We start from the raw sequence: 13,485 nt of genomic DNA on the forward strand, positions 1-13,485 counted from the left end.
CCTTTCCTAATTTGGAACCAGTCCATTGTTCCATGTCTGGTTCTAACTGTTGCTTCTTGACCCACATACAGGTTTCTCAGGAGGCAGGTTAGATGGTCTGGTATTCCCATGTCTTGAAGAATTTTCCACATTTTTTTGTGATCCACACAGTCAAAGGCTTTAACATAATCAATAAAGCAGAAGTAGATGTTTTTCTGGAATTCTCTTGCTTTTTCTGTGATCCAGCGGATGTTGGCAATTTGATCTCTGGTTCCTCTGCCTTTTCTAAATCCAGCTTGTATATCTGAAAGTTCTTTTCAGATGATTCTAAATGCTTCAGAGACTGAACATATATATGTGTTTTGTCCAGATATACATATGTATCTCCATATCTCCAAAATCTCTTTAAGCTACAGAAATTCATTTAGATTCATTTTTGTATCTCAGGTCACGAGCTAGGCTATTGGATTTACCTCTTTTCATGTTCTGGCTTTTCCAGCCTCTTTGGCTATGGGGGAGTTGATCATAAAATATATATATCTTTTTCTTTCAGCATTAGAAAATTATACATGTTTTACCTCTCTTTCCTATTTAGAAGATTTCTCTTTGCCCAACTATTTCTCTATTTTGAATGTATGTCTATTCCTTTCTCCTTTTTATCAAAGAAAAAATGACTCCAAGGTGATTTCTTTCTCTGCTAATCATAATTTAGATGAATTTAGTAGTTGAAAAATAATTATAATAACTTTCACTTACTGAGCCTTTATTATGTGTCAAGTTCCATTAGTTAACCACAGGCTCTTTTTAAAATTCTGTAGCTTACTCATCAGCTACACTTTGACTTTGGAAAAGTTTTAATAATCAGTTTTCTCATTTGTAAATTAAGGATAACAATAACCTGATGGAATGGTTAAAAGATTAAGTGACATACTACATATATGCACAGAACAAAGTGATGGGCAAATATATGAACACAGTAAATGTTACCTGTTGTTTCATCATCAGCATCGTTACATGCTGTGCCCTATAAATTAGCATCACCCCCCATGTTTCAACTGAGGAATCTTGTCTCTAAGGAGGAAAAGGTCAGGGAAGTTAGGTGTTAATATTTCCCCAAAGTCCATATAGTTGGTCAGTGGGGGACCACACTGAGGTTTAAATATAGGTTTGACAGATTCCCCAGTGTTAATTCTTTTACTAGTAATTTTTAAAAGTTATTCCTTGGCCATCGTTATATGGGAATAGTATCAGCTGACATCAGACTTTAAGAGGGATCAGTCATATCCTGAGTCCTATTAGAAAATCAAGTGGCCTAATCAAACTTAAAAGCTTTTGCACAGCAAAGGAAACCATAAAGAAAACAAAACGACAACCTACAGACTGGGAAAAAAAAAACACAAATGATTCCAACAGGGGCGGGCTTAGTTTCCAAAATATACAATTTAAATTGGTTAATAGTCTTTTTAAGTATTTTATACTGCATTTTCCTCCTGCTTTTTATGTGGAGTTAACACAAAGCATTAAGTTGCAAATCAAACTCATACACATCACAGAACTTACTATTAAATTTTATTATTAATTTCAAAGGTACAGAAGGCAGTCAGGAGGCTCAGACAAAGCAAGGAGAGGTCAGAGACATTGATTTCAACTTTGTAGGTTTCTTCCTTTATTGGACACATACCCTATGGCCCACAGTAATAGATATAGGCTCCAAATGTGTTTTTATGGGGTTATTTCACTTTGAAGGAGAACATTTAAGTTATAAAACATCTGCATTTAATACTCCCAGAGACTTGGATAGCTTTTGTGACCTTGTCCAGGGACCCATACCTCATAAATCCACATTCTGTATTTATTTACAAAATATATAATAAAAAGTAATCAACCAGGAACATCCATTAAAGAACATATTCTGTATATAAAGACCTCTCTTTCTAGCAAATATTATTGTTCTATTTAGAGAAGATGTAGATATCATGTTGACAGGGAGATTAGACCATGACTTCTGCCTTCTTCCTTCTGGGAGCAACCTGTTCAGTCAGAGAGAAATTAAGGGCTTCCTGTGCCTCATCTGTCAGTTATAGAAAAGGGGATGTAATATTTCCAGCTGACTGTTGGTTTCTGTATTTCTCCCTTTGGCTGTGTTTGTTGTTGTTATTGTGATTATTGTGGTTGTTTGGCTTCTCATATTTTAAACTCTTTTTTTTAAGGTATATTTGCATTTAGAATTGTTAGATTTTTTTCATGGATTTATTACCATCCTTTCATTATGAAATGTCCCTTCTTGCTGATTATAATTCTTGCCTAAATATTGCTTTTATTAATATTGCCACACTGGCTTTCTTATAATTAGTGTTTCTGTGGCATTTATTTTTTTTGTTCTTTGTCTTTGAACTGCTTTGTGTCTTTATATTTAAAGTATGTCTCTTTCTCAAAGACTTAGAGAACAAACTTATGGTTGCCGGGGGCAAAATAGGGGGAAGGGGTAGTTAGGGAATTTAGGATGAACATGTACATACTGCTATATTTAAAATGCATAAGCAACAAGGACTTACTGTAGAGCACACGGAACTCTGCTCAGTGTTATATGGCATCTTGAACCTTTGAGTCAGGATGGGAGTTCGGGGGAGAATGGATGCATGTGTATGTATGGCTGAGTCCCTTTGCTGTTTACCTGAAACTATCACAACATTGTTAATCAGCCGTACCTGAATACAAAATAAAAAGTTTTTAAAAAATAAGGTATATCTCTGATAAAGTGAAAGTGAAAGTCCCTCAGTTGTGTCCGACTCTTTGCGACCCCATGGACTCTACAGTCCATGGAATTCTCCAGGCCAGAATCCTGGAGCGGGTAGCCTTCCCCTTCTCCAGGGGATCTTCCCAACCCAGGGATCAAAGCCAGGTCTCCCACATTGCAGGTGGATTCTTTACCAGCTGAGCCACAAGGGAAGCCCATCTCTATTATAAATAGAATATTATTGGTTCTTGCTTTTATATTTAGTGGGACAATCTCTGCTTTTCAGTGGGAATATCTGACCCATTAATATTTAATTTACAAATGAATATACTTAGGTTTATATTACATCTTGCCGTTTTCCCTATTTGTCCTCTTTATTCTAGATTGGTTATTTGGTCATTCTTTTCCTGACTTTCAATTTTTTAAGTTCACTGATTATTTCCTATCTTCTCTATTGACTTTTTACATTTTTGAATTATTTTTTTACTAGTTGCTCTAGAAATTATAAGAAGTATCTTTACCTTATTACAATTCACCTTTGGATAATTTTTCTACAACATAGAGTATAGAACATTGTAATCTTAATTCCATTGACTATCTGCTGTCCTTTGTGCTATTGTTGTGATGAATAATACTTTAGTTATAAACCCCAGAGTACATTTTTATTATATTTTTAAAATTATCAGTAATATTTTAAAAATTAAACATTTAAGATTAAGTTTAGATTTAATTTAAAGTTTAAATTAAACTTTTGAGATAATTGCATGCTAACTTATAAGAAATAATACAAAATGATGCTGTATACCTTTTATCCTGTTTACTCCAATGGTAAACTTGTAAAATTTTAGTACAATACCAAAATCAAGGTATGGGTGTCAATGCAAGCCACCAATATTATTCAGATTTCCCCAGCTTTGCTTATATCATTTTGTATGTGTTTTGTATATATAGTGCTGTGCAGTTTTATTACATGTGCAGGGTAGTGATTCCAATGCCACAACCAAGACACACTGATTTCATCACCAGAAGTATTCCTATTGTTTCTCTCTCATAACCACACTCTTCTTACTTCCTTCTGCTTCCCCTCACCTCAAGCCCTAACTCTTGACAATCACTAATCTAGTCTCCACTTTTATTATTTTGTCATTTTGAGAATATAATATAAATAGAATCATAAAATATGTACACAGTTGTTATTGGCTTTTTTTCATTCAATGTAGTTCCCTTTGAGAGTTATCCAGGTTATTGCATGTATCAATAGTTTATTGTTTTTCATTGCTGAGTACTATTCCATTGTATGGATGTACTGAAATTTGTTTAATCATTCATCAACATAAGGCTGTCTGGTTGTTTATGAGTTATTATAAATACATCTGTTTTGGATATTTGTGTACAGGTTTTCATGTGAATGTAACAGATTTTAGTCATTTAAAAATGTTTTAACCATGGTAAAAATACACATAATGTAAAATTTGCTATCTTAATTAATCATTTTAATATACATTGATTACATTGTACAACCATTCCTGCCATCAATCTACCTTTTCATCTTGTATACTCAAAATTCTATACTCATTAAACAATAATATCCCTACCAACTCCTCCACCCCAGATCCTGGAAACCCCCATTCTGCTCTCTCTCTCTCTCTCTTGTTTTGACTTATAAAAGTTGAATCATACAGATATTTGTCTTTTCATAACTGGCTTATTTCACTTTGAATAAAGTCCTCAAGGTGCATCCATGTTAAATCCATCCATTGCAGAATTTCCTTCTATTTAAAGGCTAAATAATATTTCATTGCATGTATATACCACAATTTGCTTATTTATTCATCAGTTGATGAACACTTGAATTGCTTCCATATTATGTGCAGTGCTGAGCTGAGCTTAGTCACTTAGTCGTGTCTGATTCATTGCAACCCCATGGACTGTAGCCTGCCAGGCACCTCTCTCCATGGGGATTCTCCAGGCCGTAATACTGGAGTGGGTTGCCATGCACTCCTCCAGGGGATCTTCCCAACCCAGGAATCAAACCCAGGTCTCCCTCATTACAGGCAGATTCTTTACCATCTGAGCCACCAGGGAAGCCCTAGTTAGAGTGAATAATGCTGCTATGAACATGAATATTACAAATATATATGGTCGTGCTTTCCTGGTGGCTCAAAGGTTAAAGCGTCTGCCTGCAATGCAGGAGACCTGGGTTTGATCCTTGGGTTGGGAAGATCCCCTGGAGAAGGAAATGGAAACCCACTCCAGTATTCTTGCCTGGAGAATCCCATGGATGGGGGAGCCTGGTGGGCTAAAGTCCATGGGGTCACAAAGAGTCGGACATGACTGAGCGACTTCACTTTCACTTTCAAGACCCTTCTTTCAATTATTTTTGCAGTATGTCTATTAAGCAGACTTGCTGGATCTTATGGTAATTCTATTTTTAACTTTTTGAGAAACAGCCATACTGTTCTCCACAACAACCGATAGTACACAGGAGTTTTAATTTCTTTACATCCTCCACATTCTTGTTGATTTCTGGTTTTGTTTTTTCTTTTTCTTTACATAGCCATCCTAATGAGTTGGTATTAGTTCTCAAAATGTTTGGTGGAATTCAGCAGTGAAAGCAATGGGTCTAGGACTTTTCTTTGTTGGAAGATTTTTGGTTAATGATTCAGTCTCCTTATTCATTGTAGGTTTGTTTGCATTTTCTAATTCTTCATGATTACAAAATAGGTTTTGTGTTTCTAGGAATTTGTCCATGTAGGTTATCCAATTTGTTGGGATACAGCTGTTCTTAGTACTCTCTTATAATCCTTTTTATTTCTATAAAATAGTAATGACCCCATTTTTATTTCTGATTTCAGTAATTTGAGTCTCTTTTTTTTATTAGTAGTACATCTAGGTAAAGGTTTATCAATTTTGTTGATCTGTTTGAGGAACTAACCTTCAGGTTCATTCATTGAATTTCTCTGTTGGTTTTCTGTTCTATGATTCATTTATTTCTGCTCTAAACTTTATTATTTTCTTCTTTTCACTATGTTGGATCAATTTATTCTTCTTTTGCTAGTTCCTTAAGTTGCAAAATTTGGATGTTGAGATCTTTATTATTTTTTAAATGTAAGTGTGTAAAACTATGAATTTACCCAGCATCACCACTTTTGCTGCATGCCAAGTTTTAGTACATTGTGTTTTTATTCTCATTCATCTCCAAAAGGGGAAAAAAGTGAATGATGGAGAGGGAAGAGTATTGACCCTTTTAATCCCTGGTAATCACTTCAGTGGAAGAGGTTTGTAACAATAGGGAGAGGTACAACAATCATGACATCCCCACTCTATCTACACCTGTGTGAGTAGAAGCATCAGTCAGCCATAAAACCATAGATTCCTATTATTTGAAGGATAAGATACTTTTGGCCCACCTTGGTTCCTACAAACTGTCCAGTCTGCCTCAGGAATATGGGGCCAACTGGCTGCTGTGCACTAGGGACTCGCGTACTGCAACTGCTACTGTGCCAGGTGATGAAAGTGACCAAAGTTAACTACAGCTTACCATCCAAAACTCCCCTGGAAGTTGAAAGCCTTCAACAGATTCCATAGTTCCAAAAGAGTTACATTAGGCAGATTCTTTGAGTGAAGTTGTTGTCTAGGTGGGGAGAGAGATTCCTAATGTTTCCTTTTCAATCATCTTCCAATAATTCTCTCTCGTAAGCATAAGTTTTTGTTTTTATGAAATAAAGACCTGAGAATATAGTTGCTGCTGCTGCTAAGTCACTTCAGTCGTGTCCAACTCTGTGCGACCCCATAGACAGCAGCCCACCAGGCTCCCCCTGGGATTCTCCAGGCAAGAACACTGGAGTGGGTTGCCATTTCCTTCTCCAATGCATGAAAGTGAAAAGTGAAAGTGAAGTTGCTCAGTTGTGTCCGACCCTCAGCGACCCCATGGACTGCAGCCTACCGGGCTCCTCCGTCCATGGGATTTTCCAGGCAAGAGTGCTGGAATGGGGTGCCATTGCCTTCTCCAAATATAGTTGCTAGGTTATGGTAATTACTTGTCTAATTTTATGAGAAACTGCCAGACTTTTGGGGGGGAACTTTTACGTTCCTGTCAGCAGTATATAATGACCCAGAGTCTCTATATCCTTAGCAATTTTTGGCATTGTCATTACCTTTTGGTAGCCATTTTAAGTGTGTAGTGACATCTCATTGTGGTTTTAGTTTTCATTCTCTGATGGCTAATGATGTAGCACATATAATTATGTGCTTATTCCTCAATGGTATATCCTCTTCAGTGAAATGTTTTTTCATGTCCTTTCTAACTGGATCGCTTGTTTTTTTTTTTTTTTTTTTTTTTTTTTCAATTGAGTTTTGAGAGGTCTCTCTATTAATATAGGTATTAGTCCCTTGTCGGATATGTTATTTATAAATGTTTTGTCCCAGTATGGCTAGACTGTAACATCCTCTTAACAGAGTCTCCTACAGAGCAGAATTTTAAAATTTAGATGGAGTCTAACTTGTCAGTTTTACCCTTTATGAATCATGCTTTTAATGTCAAGTCTAAAAGTTCTTTGTTTTGCTCTTAGATCTCAAAGATTTCTCTTATTTTTTTATATAATTTTATGTATTTATTTGTGACTGTGCTGGGTCTTTGTTGTTGCACTAGCTTTTCTCTACTTGCTGTGAGTGGGGGCTGTTACCTAGTTGCTGTGTGCAGGCTTCTCATTGCTATGGCTTCTCTTGTTGTGGAGCACAGGCTCTAGGGTGTTTGAGCTTCAGTAGTTGTGGCACATGTTTTAAACATATTCTTTTTTCCCTGGTGGCTCAGATGGTAAAGAATCCACCTGCAGTGTAGGAGATGTTTGTTTGATCCCTTGGTCAGGAAGAGTGAAGGTGAAGGGAATGGCTACCCACTCCAGTTTTCTTGCCTGGAGAATTCCTTGGACAGAGAAGCCTGGCTAGCTGTAGTCCATTGGGTTGCAAAGCATTGGACACAACTGAGCGACTTGTAGTTTTTACAGATTTTCAGATCCTCATTTATTTTGTTAAAGTTTATACCTAATTATTTAATTTTCTTTGGCGTGATTTAAATAGTATCGTTTTACATTTCAATTTCTGTATGCTTATTAACATACAGACATATGATTGGTTTTTGTGTGTTAATTTCAAAAAGTTTAAGAAAAAACTTTTAGCTTTAAAAAACATTTCCTTATTTTTAGATCTTAAATTTATTTTTAAATGATCTGTAGAATTGTCTTAGACACAGTCTAACATTTTGGATAACTAATTGCAAGCACTCCTGTAAAGGCTGTATGGTTATTTTTATTTACGGTTTATACACTGAGCCTAAGAAATTGCCAAGCTGGTATGTGACAGAGCTGGAATTCAACCCCAGGCTTGTGCAGAGCTGTTTTCAATATGTTATAACATCTCAGGGTTAAAAAGTCTTTTGAAGGCGCTTACATGATGCATTTTATGAGAAATTTAATCTCTAATGACAACTTGACTAGATGTTCTTCTACTGTTTCTATAGATAGTGCACAAATATTTACTGACACTTCATTCTGCCATTGGGAAGTGCTGTGTTCCATCTCCCCTACTCAGGCTTGTAAAGTTTTTTTATATTTGAAATTTAAATATTCACCAAATTAGTATTCATTTATTCATTCCTTCATTTAAGTATTTCTACAAGCAGGTATAATGGTATGTAAACCACCACCACCACCACCACTGGATATACAGAGGGTTCCCAGGTGGCATTAGTGGTAAAGAACTCACCTGCCAATGCAGGGGACTTAAGAGATGTGTTTTCTATCCCTGGGTTGAGAACATACGCTGGAGGAGGGCATGGCAACCCACTCCAGTATTCTTGTCTAGGGAATCCCATGGACAAAGGAGCTTAATGGGCTATAGTCCAAAGGGTCACAAACAGTCGGACAGGACTGAAGTGACTTAGCACGCATGCATTGAATATTCAGAGTTGAGTAAGACATGGTCTTTGCTTTTAATTTGCTTACAGTTAAGTAGAGAAGGTTGATAGGAAGGCACATAGAGTAGAGGACGGTAAGTGCTCTGATGGAAGTCAGTACGTGTGCTGCCCAATAGTGTACTGGAACTGGTGCATATCAGCTTATGGGAGCAAATTGTGAGTATTTATACCATGGAAATTGACAAGTTCCATTAGGAATTTGTTAGGGCTTTCCTTTTTTTCCCTGCCCACCCCCCTTCCTTCCTTCCTCCCTCCCTCCCCTCCTTTCTTCCCTCCTCCATTTTTCTTTCCTTAAGAAAGCCAATTTACTAAAATACTACTGCTGGCATAGTAGCAAAGGTATTAAATGCAGTCCTTTATCTCATCGCAATATGAGCTAATTCTGCCTGTCATATCATAGGTTGTCCTACTCTCACCTACTTCTGGTGATGTAGGCAACATCCTTTCTCAGATATAGTGACTGTTTCCCTCTTAGGTGATGAGAGTGAGATTAACTCTGAATCTCCTGTGGGTTCTTTTTATTTTCCCTAGAGAATATAGAGCAGCTAACATCAGTATCAACTTATACCTTGTCAATGAACCTTGGCTCTTCTCACTGGCCTGGTGCTCCAGGATTCCCTCCGTGACCACAGACAACATTCAGGTCCTGAATGAGATGACTCAGCCTTCCTATTTCATGGTGAGCTGGTTGTCTAGATTGTCCTTCCAAGTCTGGTACAATAGGAGTCTCTGTTCCCCACCAGCCCCGACATTGTCCATTATACACTCCCCAGGGTAGCTACTTAAGACAGAGGCTTATGTGAGATTGGAGATGTGCCATTCTCCCTTCTCTCACTCAGATCCTTCTGTGATTTTCAGGGGGAAATTAATATTGGTATAATAATGACTGTTTATTGAATCCTCACAATGTGCCTTTCATGGATTATGTAGTTTTTAAACCTCTGAGTTAGCCACTGGGAGTATCTGTGTGGAGATTATGAAGCTTCACATGATGCAAGATTCAGAATGAGGTCTGACTCCAGAGGTGTGTTACTGCAGCCTCACTTTCCTGAAGGCACAGCAACAATGACAGTGGCATGAGGTGTGGGGAGCAAACCCAGTGTATTTGACTCCAAAGTAAGCACTGTGTGTCCTAAGCAAAATGCTTTTGAAAAGATGAGCAAGTGTCCAGCCACCTAGTTTGATTTTCTCTTCTGTCCTGCTATTGCTTATGGCCAGAGAATTGAGGGCCTGAAGTCTTGAGTTGTAATCCCAGGTAAATCCCTTCACTTATTACTTGTGGAGAGAACCTTACCTAACCACTTAACGACTGAAGAGCCTGTTTTTCTAATTGGTATAGACTATGTAGACTGAGTGGGACAGTCAGCATCAGAAAACAGTTTCTCTCCACTGACTGTTTAAATTGCTCTGAGCTAGGTCTTTCCCTTCCCCTGAATGAGATCTCACTTAGATCCCAAAGCTTTTTTAGTCACTCTTAGGTTATTTTTTTTTTAATTGGAGGATAATTGCTTTGCAATGTTGTGTTGGTTTCTTTTATACAACAGTGTGAATCAAGCCATAAATATGCATATGTCCCCTCCCTCTTGGACATCCCTCTCACCTACTACCCCACCCCACCCCACCCTTCTAGGTTGTCACAGAGCACTGGATTGAGAACCCTCTGTTTTACAGCAACTTCCCATCATTAGTTATCTGTCTTACATGGTAATATATATGTTTAAGTGTTGCTTTCTCATTCATCCCACCCTCCCGTTCCCCCACTGTGTCCACAAATGTGTTCTCTATTTCTGCACCTCTATTCCTGCCCTGCAGATAGATTCATCAGTACCACTTTTCTAGATTCCATGTGTATGCATTAATATATGATATTTGTTTTTTTATCATATATTTGTTTTTTTCTATCTGACTTATTTCACTCTGTATAATAATAATAGGCTCTAGGTTCATCTGCCTCACTACAACTGACTCAAATGTATTCCATTTTATGGTACAGTAATGTTCCATTGTTCATCCATTCATTTGTTGATGGACATCTAGATTGCTTCCATGTCCCAGCTATTACAAATAGTGCTACAGTGAACACTGGGGTACGTGTGTCTTTTTGAATTATGATTTTGTCAGGTTTTGAATTTGGTATATGCCTTGTAGTGCAATTGCTGGATCATATGGTAGTCTTAATCCTAGTTTTTTAAGGAATCTCCATATTGTTCTCCATAGTGGCTGTGTCAGTTTACATTCTCACCAACAGTGCAAGAAGGTTGCCTTTTCTCCACATCCTCTCCAGAATTTGTTGTAGACTTTTTTCATTGAAATTTTTGTCTTGGTTTATTACTGAGATGTACTTTAAACTATCCTGACTGATATATTTTATTTTTTTACTTAAATTTATTTTTAAATGGATGATAATTGCTTTACAATATTGTGTTAGTTTCTTCCATACATCAGCATGAATCAGCCATAGGTATGCATATGTCCCCTCCCTCTGGAACCTCCTTCCCACCTCTCACCCCATCCCAGCCCTCTAGATTATAACAGAGCACCGGATTTGAGCTCCCTGTGTCATATAGCAAATTCCACTGGCTGTCTATTTTACATATGGTAATGTTTCAACTCTTTCAATTTGTCCCTTTCTCCCCTTCCCCCACTGTGTCCATAAATCTGTATGTCTGTGTCTCCATTGCTGCTCTGCAAATAGGTTCATCAGTACCATCTTTCTAGATTCCATATATATATATATATATGCATTAATATATGGTATTTGTTTTTCTCCTTCTGACTTACTTCACTCTGTATAATAGACCCTTGGTTCATTCACCTCATTAGAACTGACTCAAATCCGTTCCTTTTTATGGCTGAGTAATAGTCCATTGTATGTATGTACCACAACTTCTTTATCCATTCATCTATTGATGGACATCTAGGTTGGTTCCCTGTCCTATCATTATAAATAGTGCTGTGATGAACATTGGGGTACCTGTATCTTTTTCAATTGTGGTTTTTCTCAGGCTGTATGCCCAGTAGTGAGATTATTGGTTCATGTGGTAGTTTTATTCCTAGTTTTTTAAGGAATCTACATGCTGTTCTCCATAGTGCCTGTACCAATTTATATTCCTACCAACAGTGCAAGAGGGTTTTCTTTGCTTCACACCCTCTCTAACATTTATAGTTTGATGATAGCCCTTCTGACTGGTTTGAGGTGATACCCCATTGTAGTATTGATTTGCATTTCTCTAATAATGAGAATTGTTGAGCATCTTTTTATGTGTTTAATAACCATCTGTATGTCTTCTTTGGAGAAATGTCTGTTTATGTCTTCTGCTTATTTTTTAGTTGGGTTGTTTGTTTCTCTGGTATTGATCTGTATAAGCTGCTTATATGTTTTGGAGATTTATGTCAGTTGATTCATTTTCTATTATTTTATCCCATTCTGAGGGTTGTCTTTTTATTTACAGTTTCCTTTGCTTTAAAAAAATCTTGTAAGTTTAATTAGACCCCATTTGTTTATTTTTGTTTTTATTTCCATTATTCTAGGAGGTGGTTCACAGAGGATCTTGCTGTGATTTATGTCAAGGAGTGTGCCGTGGATGTTATTCTCTAGGAGCTTTACAGTTTCTGGCCTTGTATTTAAATCTTGAATCAATTTTGAGTTTATTTTTTGTGTATAGGGTTAGGTAGGTGGTGTTCCAGTTTCTTTCTTTTACATGTAGCTGTCCAGCTTTCCCAGTACCACTTACTGAAGAGATTGTGTTTTCTTCATTGTATATTCTTGCCTCTTATTTCAAAGATAAGGTGACCACAGATGCATGAGTTTATCTCTGGCCTTTTTATCTTGTTCCATTGGTCTGTATTTCTGTTTTTGTGCCAGTACCATCTTTGTCTGGATGACTGTAGGTTTGTAGTATAGTCTGAAGTCAGAAAGGTTGATTCTTCCAGCTCCATTTTTCTTTCTGAAGATTATTTTCACTGTTTGGGATCTTTTGTGTTTCCATACAAATTATGAATTTTTTTGCTCTAGTTATGTGAGGAGTACATTGGTAGTTTGATAGGGACTGTTTGACTCTGTAGATTGCTTTTGTCATTTACACAATATTAATTCTTCTAATCCAGGAGCATGGTATATCTTTTCATCTGTGCCATCTTCAAGTTCTTTCATCAGTGTCTCATAGTTTTCTGCATACAGATCTCTTGTCTCTTTAGGTTTTATTCCTAGGTATTTGATTATTTTTGTTACAATGGTAAATGGGCTTGTTTCCTTAATTTCTTTTTTTGATTTTTCATTGTTAGTGTATATTAATGCAAGGAATTTGTATGTATAAATTTTATATCCTGCCATTTTACTATGTCCATTGATTAGCTCTAGTAATTTTCTGGGGGCATCTTTAGGATTTTCTATGTATAGTATCATATCATCTGCAAAGGAAGAGAGTTTTACTTCTTTTTTTCCAATCTGGACTCCTTTTATTTGTTTTTCTTCAAAAAAAAAAACCCCAAACAACAACAACAGGGAAAAAAAAAAGGCAGAAAAATCCTGGGCTGTAAAGGGTGGGGCTTAGGTTGGGAAGGGTTTAAGCAGTGGCACAACAGCTGGAGTGAGATTTAGGTAGATTGAAGAAAGTGGGGAAAACCACTAGACCATTCAGGTATGACCTAAATCAAATCCCTTATGATTATACAGTGGAAGTGAGAAATAGATTTAAGGGACTAGATCTGATAGACAGAGTGCCTAATGAACTATGGAATGAGGTTCATGACATTGTACAGGAGACAGGGATCCAGACCATCCCCGTGGAAAATA

The 13,485-nt window shown here is 36.9% G+C and overlaps 1 protein-coding gene across 14 annotated transcripts in view; it reads left to right on the forward strand.

Moving 5' to 3' along the window:
* LOC102407046 (glycerophosphodiester phosphodiesterase domain-containing protein 4) overlaps nt 1-13,485 on the forward strand; it is a 182,428-nt gene that overhangs the window by 125,577 nt on the left and 43,366 nt on the right. For 10 of the 14 annotated variants that reach the window (XM_045165804.1, XM_044943449.2, XM_044943451.2 and 7 more), the window contains one exon: nt 9,222-9,369. The exons of the other annotated variants lie outside the window; for them this stretch is intronic. In XM_045165804.1, the coding sequence (XP_045021739.1) occupies nt 9,222-9,369 (148 nt within the window). The remainder of the gene's footprint in view (nt 1-9,221; nt 9,370-13,485) is intronic. 14 annotated transcript variants of the gene reach the window in all.

Source organism: Bubalus bubalis, chromosome 5, assembly GCF_019923935.1.
Source record: "Bubalus bubalis isolate 160015118507 breed Murrah chromosome 5, NDDB_SH_1, whole genome shotgun sequence".
Classification (NCBI taxonomy): domain Eukaryota; kingdom Metazoa; phylum Chordata; class Mammalia; order Artiodactyla; family Bovidae; genus Bubalus; species Bubalus bubalis.